Source organism: Anabas testudineus, chromosome 4 (genome assembly GCF_900324465.2).
Source record: "Anabas testudineus chromosome 4, fAnaTes1.2, whole genome shotgun sequence".
Lineage (NCBI taxonomy): Eukaryota > Metazoa > Chordata > Actinopteri > Anabantiformes > Anabantidae > Anabas > Anabas testudineus.
Window position 1 is genome coordinate 25,280,423 of NC_046613.1, and position 18,021 is coordinate 25,298,443.

Consider the following 18,021-nt stretch of genomic DNA (forward strand, 5'->3'; position numbering starts at 1 on the left):
TGCTGGAGGTCCCGGTCTGATGAAGCCAACAGGACAACATCATCTGCAAAAAGCAGAGATGAAATCCTGTGATTCCCAAACCGGATTCCCTCCGACCCCTGGCTGCGCCTAGAAATCCTGTCCATAAAAGTAATGAACAGGATCGGTGACAAAGGGCAGCCCTGTCGGAGTCCAACATGCACCGGGAACAAGTCTGACTTACTACCGGCAATGCGAACCAAGCTCCTACTCCGGTCATACAAGGACCGAATGGCCCTTAACAAAGGGTCCCGAATCCCGTATTCCCGGAGTACCCCCCACAGGATGCCACGAGGGACACGGTCAAACGCCTTCTCCAAGTCTACAAAACACATGTAGACTGGATGGGCGAACTCCCATGAACCCTCGAGCACCCTAGCAAGAGTATGGAGCTGGTCCAGTGTTCCACGGCCAGGACGAAAACCGCATTGTTCCTCCTGGATCCGAGGTTCGACTAGCGGCCTAACTCTCCTCTCCAGCACTCTGGAATAGACTTTCCCAGGGAGGCTGAGGAGTGTGATCCCCCTATAGTTGGAACACACCCTCCGGTCCCCCTTTTTAAAAAGAGGAACCACCACCCCGGTCTGCCAGTCCAGAGGTACTGTCCCCGATCTCCACGCGATGCTGCAAAGGCGTGTCAACCAAGACAGCCCTACAACATCCAGAGACTTAAGGTACTCGGGGCGAATTTCATCCACCCCTGGTGCCTTGCCACCGAGGAGCTTACTGACTACCTCGGTGACTTCGACCAGGGAAATGGATGAATCAACCTCAGAGTCCCCAGCCTCTGCTTCCTCAACAGAAGGCGTGACGACGGGGTTGAGGAGATCCTCAAAGTATTCCTTCCACCGTCCTACAACGTCCCCAGTCGAAGTCAGCAACTCCCCACCTCCACTGTAAACAGTGTTGGCAGGAAACTGCTTTCCCCTTCTGAGGCGCCGGACGGTTTGCCAGAATTTCCTTGAGGCAGACCGATAGTCCTCCTCCATGGCCTCGCCGAACTTTTCCCAGGTCCGAGTTTTTGCCTCTGCGACCGCGCGGGCTGCGGCACGTTTGGCCTGCCGATACCCATCAGCTGCATCAGGAGTCCCACAGGCCAACCAGGCCTGATAAGACTCCTTCTTCAGCTTGACGGCTTCCCTTACTTCCGGTGTCCACCACCGGGTTCTGGGATTGCCGCCACGACAGGCACCAGAGACCCTACGGCCACAGCTCCGAACAGCCGCATTGACAATGGAGGTGGAAAACATGGTCCACTCGGACTCAATGTCTCCAGGCTCCCTCGGGACCTGATTGTAGCTCTCCCGGAGGTGGGAGTTGAAGACCTCTCTGACAGAGGGTTCCACCAGACGTTCCCAACAGACCCTCACAATACGTTTGGGTCTGCCAGGTCTATCCAGCTCCCTCCTCTGCCATCGGATCCAACTTACCACCAGGTGGTGATCAGTTGACAGCTCAGCCCCTCTCTTCACCCGAGTGTCCAAGACATATGGTCGGAGGTCAGATGACACAACCACAAAGTCGATCATAGACCTCCGACCTAGGGTGTCCTGGTGCCACGTGCACTGATGGACACCCTTATGCTTGAACATGGTGTTCGTTATGGACAAGCTGTGACTAGCACAGAAGTCCAATAACAAAACACCACTCGGGTTCAGATCAGGGAGGCCGTTCCTCCCAATCACGCCCCTCCAGGTATCACTGTCATTGCCCACGTGGGCGTTGAAATCCCCCAGTAGGACGACAGAGTCCCCAGTCGGAGCACCTTCCAGTACCCCTTCCAGAGACCCTATGAAAGCTGGGTACTCTACACCGCTATTTGGCCCGTAGGCACAAACAACGGTGAGAGACCTATCCCCTACCCGAAGGCGCAGGGAAACAACTCTCTCGTCCCCTCCCTGAACTGCCACCTTACTGTGGTGGAGGGGTTTGCGTGCCCGAATGACCCTAGGAGCTATGTTGCCGGGGGCTTAAGCCCCTGGTAGGGTCTCCCAAGGCAAACAGGTCCTAGGCGACGGGCCAGACTAAGAGCAGTTCATAAACCCCTCATGACGAGTGACAAATCAAGGTCGGATACGTCGCCCGGATTGGCGTCACCGGGGCCCCACCCTGGAGCCAGGCCTGGGGTTGGGGCACGTAGACGAGCGCCTGGTGGCTGGGATCTCTCCCACGGGACCCGGCCGGGCGCAGCCCGAAGGAGCGACGTGGGACCGCCTTCCCGTAGGCCCACCACCCGCAGGAAGGCGCATAAGGGGTCGGTGCAGTGTGGATTGGGTGGCAGCCGTGTGGAGGTGCCTCGACAACCCAATCCCTGGACAAAGAATCTGGCAATTGGGACATGGAATGTCACCTCACTGGGTGGAAAGGAGCCTGAACTTGTGCTGGAGGTTGAGCGGTACCGGCTAGAGATAGTCGGGCTCACTTCCACACACAGTCTGGGCTCTGGAACACAACTCCTTGAGAGAGGTTGGACTCTCTTCTACTCTGGAGTTGCCCATGGTGAGAGGCGGCGGGCAGGGGTGGGCTTGCTTATAGCCCCCCAGCTCAGCTGCCATGTGTTGGAGTTTTCCCCGGTAAAGGGACACACATATGTAAGAATTTGTGAACCTGGTTTCTTTCTCCGCTATAACGCGATCTTCTCGTCTAAGGCACAAATACAGACAAACATTCAATACGTTAAGACAACACACAATTATAGTATTTCATGTCTTAACAAAAAACACCCATTAAACATTCAAGTGCTGGTGAAAATGTCAGTTAACCCCCTGGGTTTAACCTTCTTTTGCAGAAATACAGAGTCCCTGTAGCTGCAGCTCAGACCTGCACAACGTTCAGGAGGAATTCTGGACAATTCCGAATCACAGAACTGCTTTAGCTCACGCAGACTGTCTCAGCATGCCTGATGTGAAGATTCAAATAATGACGCTCCGTCTATCATGAGGTTTTCACCACTTTTCATGTTCATCAAGTGCTGCATGTTCTTACCAAACAAAAGCACCTTAATGAAGGTCAGGCTGAAGTTCAGTAACATTCACCCTCAGACCTCCTAATAACAACTCACAGCCTCCCCATCACCACGATGTACAGGGACCGCATTTAAAGTCTTCCATCAACCACCTGTGTGCTCCAATCCTCCACCAGCATCTAGACTCCAGGTAATCCTGTCACATCTGTTCTTTCTGACTACATGTTATGAAGAACCTCATCACTAAAACCTCCCTTTATTATGTGATCTCTCCTTGTTTAACTTTCATCAGTCCACAAAGTATTTTCCCAGCGCTGCTGTGGAGAGACAAGCTGCTCTTTGACAAACTTCGGGTGCGGTGATGTTTTATGGAGAACAGCAGCTTTTTCTGTGGTGTCCTTCTACATGAACCATGCTCCATGATGTGTATATAATAATATAATATAGTGGATTCATGATCAGACGTTCACAAACCTTTAGCTGTTAGTCTGAGCTTCTTTTTTACACCACTGAGAACCTGCGTTTTGCATATTTGTAGTCATCTTAGCTGGATGTGTACAGATGAATAAACTTTCAGCTTCCAGCCTCAATTAGTCTACACTTCTTCATCCAAGTTTTTAGGGGCTGTTCTGTGAGGACATGTTGACATTAGTCAGACGTTAATGTCACACCTCTGATCTGGTTTCGCAGACTGAAGTTTGGATTCAGACAGTACACTTAACGTTGTGTTCAGTAAAGACAAGAACAACACGACACTGTGGTGTTAGTTAAATGTTTGTTCATTGTGGTACAAATTTGACTTTTTTCACCGTGAATCAACGTATATCTGGTTTCTTCAGCTTCTCACTTGAACCACAATGTGTGTCTCCTCCCTGCTGTGTTTCTCTGTTTCCCTTCACCGAGCTCATTACCGTTGGTGTGAAAACTCTGTGATCTGACCCTCCTCTGAGAGTCTGACTAATGAACTGGACCTCACAGAGACCACAAACACAGAACAGTGCTGAAGTCAATCAGCTATGATTCACAGAGCTGAGTGTTGCTTCTGCTCAGCCTCCAACCCCAGACCACACATCTAAAAGCTAAAAGGACACTAACTTTAATGTATCAGCTATTAGTTTCTTTACAATTAAGTGAATTTAGTTCTTGTGGTTTCTGATGCTAACACAGTAAATACAAGGAGTAGGCCTACACAGAATAAAAAGATCACCTGGCTACCAAGTACACCAACCCTGCAAGAAACCTAAACTTACTGTCCAACTCATACTAAATACATAATAAATATATTTGGTTAATGTTAGAGAAAAACAAAACAAAAAAACATTAACCATAATGCAACATGACTGAGATTTCCGTTCAGCCAGATTGTTACAGAATATTAATATTATTATAAAAATCATTATTAGAATTTTGTCATCAGTTTGTCATCTTCAGTAGATGACAACTTTCACACCCTACACCTTCCTACCAGTGCCCTATACTATTCCCCAGCACCAGGGAACACTACAAAGCAGGAAAGATAAGTGATGTTTTAACTTATTAAAGTCAATCATTTAGGCAACTCTCAAACCTGGAACGCTTCAGGAAAAACCTTTTAATGTCTTAACAGCATAAAACTGTTCTCAAACATTTTTAACCAACATGCTTTTTGTCGCTTAAAGTACAGATGGGACTGTGTGTGAGTGTGCAGTCGTGTTTGTACGCCCACAATCCACCCAAAGCTATTCAGAAAAATCTGTAAAGTGCAAATGTAATTTTCTGGGTCACACTTTAAAAGGCAACAGTAATAAATCACACAATTTGTTTCAAATGTCTCGACAAAGAACCAGTCCTATCAGGAAGCTGAGACCAGATAACTGTCATAATACACACACACACACACACACACACACACACACACACACACACACACACACACACACACACTCTTCTTCTCTTCCTCAAAAAGCTGCAACAATTAGCCAATTAACTGATAAATGAGAAGACAGAAAATTAGTCTGCAACAAGCTAGAAACCTGCAGCTCCAGCTTCCTAAATGTGAGGCTTTGATGCCTGTCTTGTAGCACTAAACCACAAATCTTTGTGTATCAGACTGTTGGACAGACATTTGAAGGCAACAAGTTGAGCTCTGCGAAATTAAATAATCATTTTATGGACATATAGTTCAGAAAATAATAAGCTGATAAACTGATAATACAAATAAAGATACAGCCACAAATTTGTCTGTGTAACAAACAGGACAAAAGAAAACTAAACAAAGAACCTATTTTACATTTAGCCATTTGGCAGATGCTTTTATTCAAAGCCACTTACTTAAGTGAGATACGGGGTACAAAGGCAGGATAAGTGTAGGGAGCTCTTGCCTAAGGACCCCAACTGGAGGTAAACCATACAACTTATGAATTTGCAGCTTCCACCTTTTTGTTACTCTGCAATATACAAACATTTTTGTGTTCATTTTAACTATCATTTGGTACTACAGTTATGGTGTGGTTTATCTGCATTTGCCACAGAGGAAAAATATTTCTCTTAAAGAATAAAGATCTCCTGTTTCTTGGGAGACATGGATGGAAAATTATCAAAAGAACAAAGTGATAACTGAAAAAGAAAGGAACTTCAAGAACAACATCACGTTCAGGTAACAAGATTAACACTGTCCAATACACGTTAATGTGATTTGTTTAAATGTAAGGTTACTTATTTAAATCTATAAAGATAACGTTACACACACAATTACATGAAGAGGGAGTGTGCATGTGTGTTTGGGGGGGGGGGGTCTGCAAAATAGATTACGAGGTCGTCAGTTGTAGAGCAGCAGAAATCCTGTTAACCCCTACAGTGCGCGGGCATGCGCACACACACACACACACACACACATCTCTCTTCTAACATCAGCTGGTTTTTCTTATTCTTCAACAATTTGTATTTCTTCTCCTTCTCTTCAGAATCAGTGCGTCTTTCAGAGGAGCTCGAACTCATGACATGACCATATATTATAGATTAAAATTCAAAATGCATTAAATATAATTTAATCAGGCCCACATATCTCCTGGGAAAACATCCTCACACAGGTTCCAGTTGGGAACCTGTGTGAGGATGTTTATTACTTTTTACATTTTCTCTTTCCGTGAGGTTGTTTACTTCTTGTACTATTTGTTTGTGAGGCTCTAACTGTGCACTGCAGCATTAAATGTTAATATTAATAAGATCTGATTACACTGGGGTGTGTTTACTGAAGTACTGCTGCAGACGAGTGTGCAAATTGGTTTCGCAGTCATTTACTGTAAGGGTGAAAATGCAGGAAGAACATATACAAACTGGCAATTATTCAACTGGAATTATGATGTGTTCAGTTTTAATAGAATTGTACTGGATGTGTAGTGATGCAGAAAATATTAGAGTATTAAATGTAAATGTTAAGAGTTGTTGGTATAAACCAAACGGATGGTTAAATAAATCTTAAAGACAAAATCAGGCTGAAAACCTGTGTTTTATTTTGACATAAAATAAATCTGTGAAAATGTAAACACTGATCATGTCAGTGCAATAAAAATATGTTTTATATTTTTTAGCAGATAATTTTGGATGTTTTGTCAGAGAACATTTTAGAAGTCATCCTAGGTTTTTGAATTCTAAAATAACAGCAGAGAAATGATGATATGATGCAAACATTCAGATGCTGGACACACATTGCAGAATGATTGAATGAAATATTTTTACTGATGTTTAATTATATATGAGGCTAAACACTGATTTAAAGGAGCAACATTAATATATTAACTGAGGACAGCAGATTAAATTGACAAACAGCAGTTTTCACCCAGGTTATATATAACTGAAATTAAAAACAAATGAAAAACTGATCCGCTTCCCTGAAACGGCCTGACAGAAGTCATCCGGAATAGTCACAGCTGCTTTTCAAAATTTTAAGTAGATAATCCTCTTTGTGCTTTCAGACAGTTTAACCTTTTCTGCTGCTTCAGATGTTGAAGCCCGGGCATATTTAAGTCTGACTAATTACCCGCTGTGATCATTTAGGAGAAAAGCGACAAAGATCTCTCATAATAATACAAAAATAATAATACAAAACTAATGACATTAAAATAAATACGTTAATACAATTTTTAAATTAGAGATTTTTTTTGTTGCCTTGGTACAAGAATTTTATTGTGAAGTCTCTGCTGTTTCATGGAGCAAACAAATGGTGCAGATTTTGAAAAATAAATCCAGATAAAAATAATTAATTAGTAATGTTAAAAATAAAGTACAGATGACAACTTTCACATGTCAAAATATGGATATTACTTTGTAATATTTCTTTCAATCTTTAATTTCAGTATTTGAATAATGTCTCAGGCAGCAGTACATTTTAATTTAAATTCCACATTGTCATTGTTAAAAGCAATAAAAAGATAAGTAAAACTGGAGTTACAATTTAACTGGGAAGCAAAAACAAAGGTGTATTTTTAAAAATGTGTTTTTAAAAATGTCCTTACGTGAACAGATAATGTGCCACAACACAATCTTATGATGAACTTTTACTAAACTAAAGAAATATTACCTAATTTAATAAATATTTTTTTAACAAAAGATCAAACAAATTGAGCGCTGTCAAAATAAAGTCCTCCTCTATTCGAGCCAGTGGGCACATCAGGACCCTCCTGCACTGACACACACACACACACACACACACACAGGAACAAAACTCTCCCACCCACCAACTGAGCCTACACACACACACACACACACACACACACACACACACACACTCTTTAGATCCTAAAGAGACCACCACAGAGGCCGGCAGAGTAAAAAACAAAACGGACTGCCCATCACCATCTTGCTGCTGCTGCGCTCGGCTAGATAGTGAAAGTGTATGTGTGTGTGTTTAGGGGATGGGGGGTGGTGGTTTGGTTTGACCGAGAGGAATTCTCAAAGTTCACGGTCCTGTTACGCAGAGGATAAAGCCGCCTTTGTCTCTTAAGCAACACAACTCTTTATGCCGAAGCTAAAGTTGAAGAAGAACCTGCCACAGCAAAACCGTGCAACAATCCTCCAAAGTGAGCAACACCATGAGCCTGACGGAGCTGACGGTGCTGATGTAGTGTGAAATTTAACGGTGACAGTAATAATGAGCTGTCCTCTAATGAACTCTGTGCTGGAGTTCTTTCATCTCGCTGGCTCGTTTGTACGAGCCGGTCACAATAGACTATTGTGCGCCACCAAAGAAACCCCCTCCTCGCCTCTCAGCGAAGTCATCAAACTCCCCTCAACCCCCATCTGTCTGTTCGGACTTCTACCCCCCTCCTTCCTCACAGCTACCACAGCAGTGATGAGGGTGTCAAAGGTCGACTGGCCTCGCTGACCATGACAAGCTGCTTAATGTGGCCCGGCGCTGCAGCCGGAGCCCCGACTCGTCCCGGGACACCACCGCTGACATGGGTGTGAGTGTGCGGGAGGTGGGAGTTTGTTTCCTGGTGCGACGTAATTGCCACAGCGGTGGAGGTGGTGTGTCAGAGCTCGGCAGCCGAGCACAGCGTTCTGTGTTGGCATTTCTCAAGGATCATGCAGAAACAAAGCAGGACTTTTGGAAAGTGTGTTCACAAAAGTTTCCTTTTAATTAAGAAAGAGAAAGAGAGTGGAGCCTCAGAGCCACGACAGCAGAAGGAAGGAGCAAACCACCGGCTGTGGACGCAGACCTGAGCTGGTACTCGTCTTCTAACGGGACACCACAGAGACGAGAGAGAGGAGAGTCGGGACGCTGTCTTAAAAACAACAAGCAGTCCGAGCACATCACAGATCCATGAGCTTTTTGGGAATAAAACACAAAGCTGCTGTGTGATGCCGTGTTTCTGAAAGCTCTACCACAAGTACAAGAAAGAGGAGGAGGAGGAGTTGTTCTTCTGGTTGAAGAGAAATGGGAGGAAGGAGAAGAAAGAGAAAAGAAAGAAAAAAAAAGAAAATGGGGCATTTGTGCCAACTTACCATCCACCAGGTTCTGGCTGAGATGTCGTAGCAGAGCTGCCATTTGATGGAGCCTTCCGAGGTTTTCCCTGCCATTACGCTGTCAGCAAGCTTCATCTGATGCAAGTGCGCTCACCGGAGATAAGACACCTAATTGAGAAAACATTTGCACTGGCATGTTGGGCAACATGTAGCCCGCTCCATACCATATGGAATCATGGGTAAAAAAAAAAAAAAGCTCCTTGACAATGAACCAATCTCATGCAGACCCCGTGGCAAGGTGAGCGGCAGTCATCTGCTCAGAGAAAAAAAAAAACACACACACACACACACACCCTCTCTCACTCACACACACACACAGGCTCAAACACACCACACTCAGCCGAACAGAATGATGAGCCTTTTTTCCACATCGCCGAGCGCCTCGGGTCGCTTCTCCTTTTTTTTCCTTCCTCGGGTTTAATTAGGGCTTGTTCTTCGCTATCATCATCATCATCATCATCATCATCACCCCGACCAGGAGCAGAAGAAGAGGAGGCAGCACAGGATCAACTGAACTGACTCCATTCAACTTCTGCTGGTTTTTTTATGGTCACTTTAATGGGACAGAGGCAGGTAGAGAGAAAGAGGGAGGGAGGGGGGAGAAAGAGAGAAAGGGGGCAGAGGGCTGAAGCACCACAGGGCGATCACTCCTCCGGACACATGGAAATGCTTACAGACTATCATGCTATGTTTTGTTTTGGGTCTCTATCCTTCCTCCCCTCCTTTCTCCCTCCACCCTTCTTTCAGCAGAAAACTCGTGTTTTGGCATAAATACCTTCAGACTGAAGGATCCCGTGGAAGTCAGGGAAGAGAGCAGACCGGTGCCGTGTACTTGTCACGCTCCATGGATACTGGACGCTGCCTGACGCAGTCTGCCTGAAAACCACCACACCGCTCCATCGGTAAGTTCACTACAGTTTACATTTCTTATCTGACAGCGGAGCAGGAAACACTTAGATCCCGTCTAGCATTACGTAAGAGTAAAAAAAAACTCGTGCAAAATCTAACTTGTGTAAAAAGTATTATCAGTAAAATAGATTTCAAAGTAAGAGTACTGTCAGAGGTATTCTGTAACATAGTTTTGTTTTTTCACGCATTTCTTCGTTTAGCTATTGTAGCTGTAAGAGATGGAGCTAAATTTCTATATTATGTTGGATAGTTTATTGTAATGTATCCAGGATATTTTAAGGTGTGGTAACTTGTGACTATAGGTGTAAAATGATTATAGTGGAGAACAAAGTATCTGGAGTACTTTCTAATAACCCATACTTTCCTTAGAGTCTATGTATTTGTTAACGGTTAACATCTCATTTATTTATGATTTATAAATCGGTTAGAAGCCACTACACTACAAAATAGTCTTTAAACCATTCATCTGTTTACATTGATGAATTTATTATTCCAATATATCTACAGTAATCAGCAAAAATCATCAGAGACATAAAAAAAAAAAACACTCATTAAGACTTGAACCTGGCGTTTTAAAAAGAATTCCTCTCAATGGCTTGTAACTGATCTATCAAAACATAGGTAAGCGATTCAGTAACAATTAGTAATAATGAGTTACAATCTCCTCTGTCTTTTACTGAAAGAGAGTCAATATTCCCATCTGACATGCAGGGCAAAGACAGTCAAAAAATGACACAAGAATTAAGTGTTACACTAAGGACAAACTGAACTGAACTTATGATTGTAAATAGGGATCGTTGGCTATAAATAACCTTTAAATTTACATTAAGAATATTTTGAGTGCAGATTGATAAACTACTTAACCCTCGTACACCCACCACAGCCTCAGTTTGACTCTGGTTATTGTCAAAATTTTATTTTAAATTATAGTAGAGATTCTAAGTTTTCCACAGGAAACAAATATGAACAAATATTTACACGAATATTAAATCTTTTTCCATTTCACATATGAATGTTATGTTATAAATGTTATAAATGTAAATTGCCAGGATCGCAGATAGATATGAAATATTTATTTCAGTGTCATGCAGTGTGGCAAAAACAGCAGGGTTGATTTAATGATCTCTTCATAATGTGTGCATTTCAGCAGAGACCTTCATAATGTAAACAAAATGTTACTGTTTTAAATCCAGGGATGCTTAGTACTTAAAAATGTTTATTTGCATCCTGTCCTGTTGCATCTTCCATTACGTCTGTCTGGAAATCCAGTTTAAAGTGTAGATTACTTCAAGTGTCATTCACAGATAATAGAAAATAGTGTGGTTACAGGTTATTTACTCAAACAGCAGGATCAAAGCCTTAAAAACCAACACTGCAGATATGTTTTTTTTCCAGGTTGGATAAAAGCAGCAGGATTTGGCCGAAGCAGCAGCGTCACATTGTCGTGCACCAACAACACTCTAACCTGTAAGATTATTTCACTGTCTGCTTGTGTTAAAGTTGGGGTGGGGGGGTTAGTTAATAAAGAGGTACAGAGGGAGGTGCAGGGTGTCTCTGGAGCTCATGTTCCTAATCAGAGGGGGAATACCTGAACCAGAGCAGAGCCGCCATTAAACAGTTCCCCCATTGTGGCAGCCAAACGGAGGAATGTGATTTAGCCGGAGATACGGAAGGACGTGCAGGTTGTTGGGGGGTAAGATACACCAGGCCAGGAGGTGAGGAGAGGGAGGGCTGAAGAGGAGGTGGAGGAGGGGGGCCATCTATTAAAAGTTTGGAAAGAGAGGTCATCTATATGTGATCACCATTCATTGTTTTCCACAGAAGGGAGTGGTGACACCAAAACAGACAGCAGCAGGTCTGAATTATTAGAATTTTAAACAGATGCTGGGGCCTCAGTTACAGACGGGTTTCCTCTTCAGATTACTGAAAGAGTGCTCATTGGTAGGAAACATTACATTTTATTAACAACAGGTCATTTCAGTGATAAGTTCAGGCCAGCAACTCCCAACTCTCCATTAACTGAGAAGTTGAAGGAAACATGTTTGTTTCAGTTCACTGTGAATAAAGGCTCTGTATGAAAAGAGTACTGAACCAGACCACCACAGACCAAAACCACAGAGGTATCTACACTTTAGCAACTCGACAAATAAATTCATTTACATTTCATTTTTAATAAATCATTTAAATGCAACCTGTTTGCCTTGAAGACGTTCTTATATCTGGGTCAAAGTCCAAAGAAAAACAAACTGAAGTATTATAAGTATAATGTTAAAGTGGTGACAGAGAGCTTACACTGGTACACATCTTGTTGTGTTGTTAAATCTGTGACTATTAAACTACCGCTGAATTAAATCTGTGACTATTAAACTACCTCTGAATTAAATCTGTGACTATTAAACTACCGCTGAATTAAATCTGTGACTATTAAACTACCTCTGAATTGAATCTGTTACTATTAAACTACCTCTGAATTGAATCTGTTACTATTAAACTACCGCTGAATTAAATCTGTGACTATTAAACTACCTCTGAATTAAATCTGTTACTATTAAACTACCTCTGAATTGAATCTGTTACTATTAAACTACCTCTGAATTGAATCTGTTACTATTAAACTACCTCTGAATTAAATCTGTGACTATTAAACTACCGCTGAATTAAATCTGTGACTATTAAACTACCTCTGAATTGAATCTGTTACTATTAAACTACCGCTGAATTAAATCTGTTACTATTAAACTACCTCTGAATTGAATCTGTTACTATTAAACTACCTCTGAATTAAATCTGTTACTATTAAACTACCTCTGAATTAAATCTGTTACTATTAAACTACCTCTGAATTAAATCTGTTACTATTAAACTACTGCTGAAATAAGTGTCATCCAACCCGGTCCATAAATAGTTAAATAGTTAACTATTTACTAGTTGACTATTTACTAGTTGACTATTTACTAGTTAATTATTTACTAGTTGACTATTTACTAGTTAATTATTTACTAGTTCACTATTTACTAGTTGACTATTTACCAGTTGACTATTTACTAGTTAATTATTTACTAGTTGACTATTTACTAGTTGATTATTTACTAGTTGACTATTTACTAGTTGACTATTTACTAGTTAATTATTTACTAGTTGACTATTTACCTAGTTAATTATTTACTAGTTGACTATTTACTAGTTGACTATTTACTAGTTGACTATTTACCTAGTTCACTATTTACCTAGTTGACTATTTACTAGTTAATTATTTACTAGTTGACTATTTACCTAGTTAATTATTTACTAGTTGACTATTTACCTAGTTGACTATTTACTAGTTAATTATTTACTAGTTGACTATTTACTAGTTGACTATTTACTAGTTGACTATTTACTAGTTAATTATTTACTAGTTGACTATTTACTAGTTGACTATTTACTAGTTGACTATTTACCTAGTTCACTATTTACCTAGTTGACTATTTACTAGTTAATTATTTACTAGTTGACTATTTACTAGTTAATTATTTACTAGTTGACTATTTACTAGTTAACTATTTACTAGTTGACTATTTACTAGTTAATTATTTACTAGTTAACTATTTACTAGTTAACTATTTACTAGTTAACTATTTACTAGTTAATTATTTACTAGTTAACTATTTACTAGTTAACTATTTTCTAGTTGACTATTTACTAGTTGACTATTTACTAGTTGACTATTTACCTAGTTGACTATTTACTAGTTGACTATTTACTAGTTGACTATTTACCTAGTTGACTATTTACCTAGTTGACTATTTACTAGTTGACTATTTACTAGTTAATTATTTACTAGTTGACTATTTACTAGTTGACTATTTACTAGTTGACTATTTACTAGTTAATTATTTACTAGTTGACTATTTACTAGTTGACTATTTACTAGTTGACTATTTACTAGTTAATTATTTACTAGTTAACTATTTACTAGTTGACTATTTACCTAGTTGACTATTTACTAGTTGACTATTTACTAGTTAACTATTTTCTAGTTGACTATTTACTAGTTAATTATTTACTAGTTGACTATTTACTAGTTGACTATTTACTAGTTGACTATTTACTAGTTAATTATTTACTAGTTAACTATTTACTAGTTAACTATTTACTAGTTAATTATTTACTAGTTGACTATTTACTAGTTGACTATTTACTAGTTGACTATTTACTAGTTAATTATTTACTAGTTGACTATTTACTAGTTGACTATTTACTAGTTGACTATTTACTAGTTAATTATTTACTAGTTGACTATTTACTAGTTGACTATTTACTAGTTAATTATTTACTAGTTGACTATTTACTAGTTAATTATTTACTAGTTGACTATTTACTAGTTGACTATTTACTAGTTAATTATTTACTAGTTGACTATTTACTAGTTGACTATTTACTAGTTAATTATTTACTAGTTGACTATTTACTAGTTAATTATTTACTAGTTGACTATTTACTAGTTGACTATTTACTAGTTGACTATTTACTAGTTAATTATTTACTAGTTAACTATTTACTAGTTAACTATTTACTAGTTGACTATTTACTACTTAATTACTAGCTAGTTAGCGGGATTAAGTTGCTATTAGCAAGTTTGAACTTTAATGTTTTAACCGAGTCAATAAACATGAACTTATCTAAGTTAGCTGTTAAATGAAACCACTAAATGTTAGCTAGCTAACTAGGGAACTTTACCGTTTGAACAGCTGGTAGCCCCTTAGCTAGCTGGCTAACGTTAACTAAAACACATCGTTAGTTATTTAACTGATTAAATTTTAATTAATTTTAATCTGACTCATTAAAAAATAAACGTTCACAGTTAACTGCTCCTGTTTGTTGTGTACTAACTTAAACTGGACTGTTGTTAAAAACCTATCGATTCTCAGGAAGTTAACCAAAGATTATTTCTCAGCTGATTAAAAGAGGTTTCGTGGCTGTGACACCGGATCTGGATCTAGCGGACCCACCTGACCCCTCCAGGACCACGACGTGGCTGTGACACCGGATCAGGATCTAGCGGACCCACCTGACCCCTCCAGGACCACGACGTGGCTGTGACACCGGATCTGGATCTAGCGGACCCACCTGACCCCTCCAGGACCACGACGTGGCTGTGACACCGGATCTGGATCTAGCGGACCCACCTGACCCCTCCAGGACCACGACGTGGCTGTGACACCGGATCAGGATCTAGCGGACCCACCTGACCCCTCCAGGACCACGACGTGGCTGTGACACCGGATCAGGATCTAGCGGACCCACCTGACCCCTCCAGGACCACGACGTGGCTGTGACACCGGATCAGGATCTAGCGGACCCACCTGACCCCTCCAGGACCACGACGTGGCTGTGACACCGGATCAGGATCTAGCGGACCCACCTGACCCCTCCAGGACCACGACGTGGCTGTGACACCGGATCTGGATCTAGCGGACCCACCTGACCCCTCCAGGACCACGACGTGGCTGTGACACCGGATCTGGATCTAGCGGACCCACCTGACCCCTCCAGGACCACGACGTGGCTGTGACACCGGATCAGGATCTAGCGGACCCACCTGACCCCTCCAGGACCACGACGTGGCTGTGACACCGGATCAGGATCTAGCGGACCCACCTGACCCCTCCAGGACCACGACCACGACCCGGCTCACGGCTGCTGACCTGTCTTCACACTCAGCTGACTTCCTGTTGTTGTTAGACACCTGTCCCGTTCAGGTGTGTTCACCTCACCTGTGTCCGTCTGAGCCCCCTTCTTGGTGGGAACTGTTTTAATACATGATAAATAGAAAGATATTGATCAACTGCACATTTCAGATTAATCTGATTTAACCTTAAACCGATATTTCGATATTGTTAATATCATGTTTTTCATGATGTATATTCCCAGTATATTGTATTAATTTCTGAACTTTACTGAATGTAATTAATACAGTTAATTATTTATTATATTTAATTTTTATTATTATCTTTTGTTTTAAACAGAGAAAATGAATGTTACATCCCTAAAATCAATAAAAACTTCTAAACCTCATTTTCTTTATGCTGCAATATAAACTAAATAAATAAATAAATATAAATTATGTGATATATGATATTTTAAAAACCCAGTATTATAGTATTAGTGTGATTATACTATTATCACAGTATTCTACAGTGAGCACTGAAGTTTTGACTTCTACATTTATTCTTTACCACCGACAGGTGAGTTTGCATCGTTCTTCCCTGTTGTAATGGTAAAATAGACTGATAAGAACACAACATTAAAACCACCTGTAATACAAACTGCTTTAGCAGATTGAAAAAATAACTTGCTACTGGTGGTTTTAATGTGGTGGACAGGGTGTTAATATTGTGGTTGAATGATGCATAACGTGAACATTACCTCCATCAGTATTAAGCAGTGAAGGATGAGGACGGATTATTCCCCTTACGCGTGCATCAAAGTTAAATATGTGAGTTTATTTAAGTAAAGTTAAAGTTGATGAAGACATGTATCTGAACATGTTTACCTAATGTTTAAGATATGTTGTTGAGGACATTTTTCCAAACAGTGTCTGCAGTGAAAATGCTGCTCCACATGCTGGTCTTGGATTCAGCTCCCAGTAGGAGGCAGTGTGGTGTTTCTGCTTTTTGTTGACTGTTATATTGGAACAGTAAAACTGACTGAAATCAGATTTTCCTTTGTTGTTCTGATTCCCACTGAGTCCACAGAAGGCTCCTGCTCACCTGTTACCTCAGTGCAGCTGAATCTGCCTTCCGTCACTTCCCAGTGTTTCTGTTTAACTACATAACAAGAACTGACGGTGGGTTACACATCTGTCCAGCTGTGACTCCGTTCTTCATGCAAATAAGTTTGAAATGATATTCATGTGAGTAATTTACATGGGGTGTACAAATGTGGTTGGAAGTGTTAAAACCATGTTTCTCTCTATGGGCTGAACCTAACAACAGATATAGAATGATAACAAACAGGCATTCTTTTCCAAAACTGAGGAATTAAGATTAACTGAGGAAAAGGACAATAAAAAATTACCACACACAAAATGACCAGAAATAAAATCTAAATGTAAAGTTTAATGGAAAGAGACAGTTGAGAAATGAGCTGAGATAAAAACAGGAGAAACTAAAATAGAAATAAGATGAAGTCAAAGACATAAAAATTACACAAAATGATTTCTAGTTGTTTTGTGTCTGTGGGCCCATCAATGCAGTCACAACTCTTTTTGTGTCAGTTTCAGCTCTTTGCATGGACGTTGGATTAAGTTCAAGGCTCACGGCAGCTGCTTTAAAAAGGGAATGTTCCCGTCTCAGTGGCACTTTACAGATGCAAAATGATTTTATTTATTATTACCAGAAAGAGACATCATGGCCAAAACTGAGCACAAAGATTAAAAATGACCATTAATGATTTCATTAATATAAAATGTGCTGTCAGTGCGTTGATGCTTCACTGATGCAGGATCCTGTCACAGAAGAAATCTCAACATGTTTCTCCAATCTATTCTCAAAATCCAATAAGTTACCTAAACGTGAGCATTAGGCTTCCTTCCTCTCACTCACCAGAAACAGAAAGAAAGACCTGATTGTCAACATCTGTTTTCTCTTTAACTCCTCTTTGTGGAGCACAGCTGTGCCCTGGGCATCACAGGAGCAGCACCCACCATCCATCCATCCATCCATCCATCCATCCCTGCTGAAGCTCACTGAAGCCAAAGTGTTCATACAGAGACACACTAAGGGACATTTCCCCAAGTGGCTCACCAGCTGTCCGTCCACCACCACAGCCACCACATCAGCCATATTAAATGACCCTTTGTCTTTTTTTACTCACCTCCTCCACACTCTGTTCGAGTCATCTCCTGTGTATTCCCTCGTCGTTCTTCCCCTAATTTTAAATGTTTAGCTCTGCAGCATCTGCGCTTGCAGAACATTAGAGGATCGCTCAAACGGAGCATTTGACAAAAGCCAGGATGCCTGCCCTCCAAACAAAAGTGTTTGTTTTCATGCTTTTTCCCTGGTCCTGATTGCTGTCAGATGCCTTTGTGTTCCAGGTGGTTGAGACTGCAGAAGGGGAACCACACAGAGAAATAAATACCATAC

General features: G+C 41.0%; 1 protein-coding gene across 1 annotated transcript in view; it reads right to left on the reverse strand.

The window, feature by feature from the left end:
- Positions 1 to 9,884, reverse strand: part of nfia (nuclear factor I/A) — a 154,729-nt gene extending 144,845 nt beyond the window's left edge. The window contains exons 1-2 of the mRNA XM_026345750.1: positions 9,762 to 9,884; positions 8,966 to 9,094 (exon numbers count right to left, since the gene is read on the reverse strand). Coding sequence (XP_026201535.1) covers positions 8,966 to 9,061 — 96 coding nt within the window. The 5' untranslated portion in view covers positions 9,062 to 9,094; positions 9,762 to 9,884. The remainder of the gene's footprint in view (positions 1 to 8,965; positions 9,095 to 9,761) is intronic.
- Between the last annotated feature and the right edge of the window lie 8,137 nt (positions 9,885 to 18,021).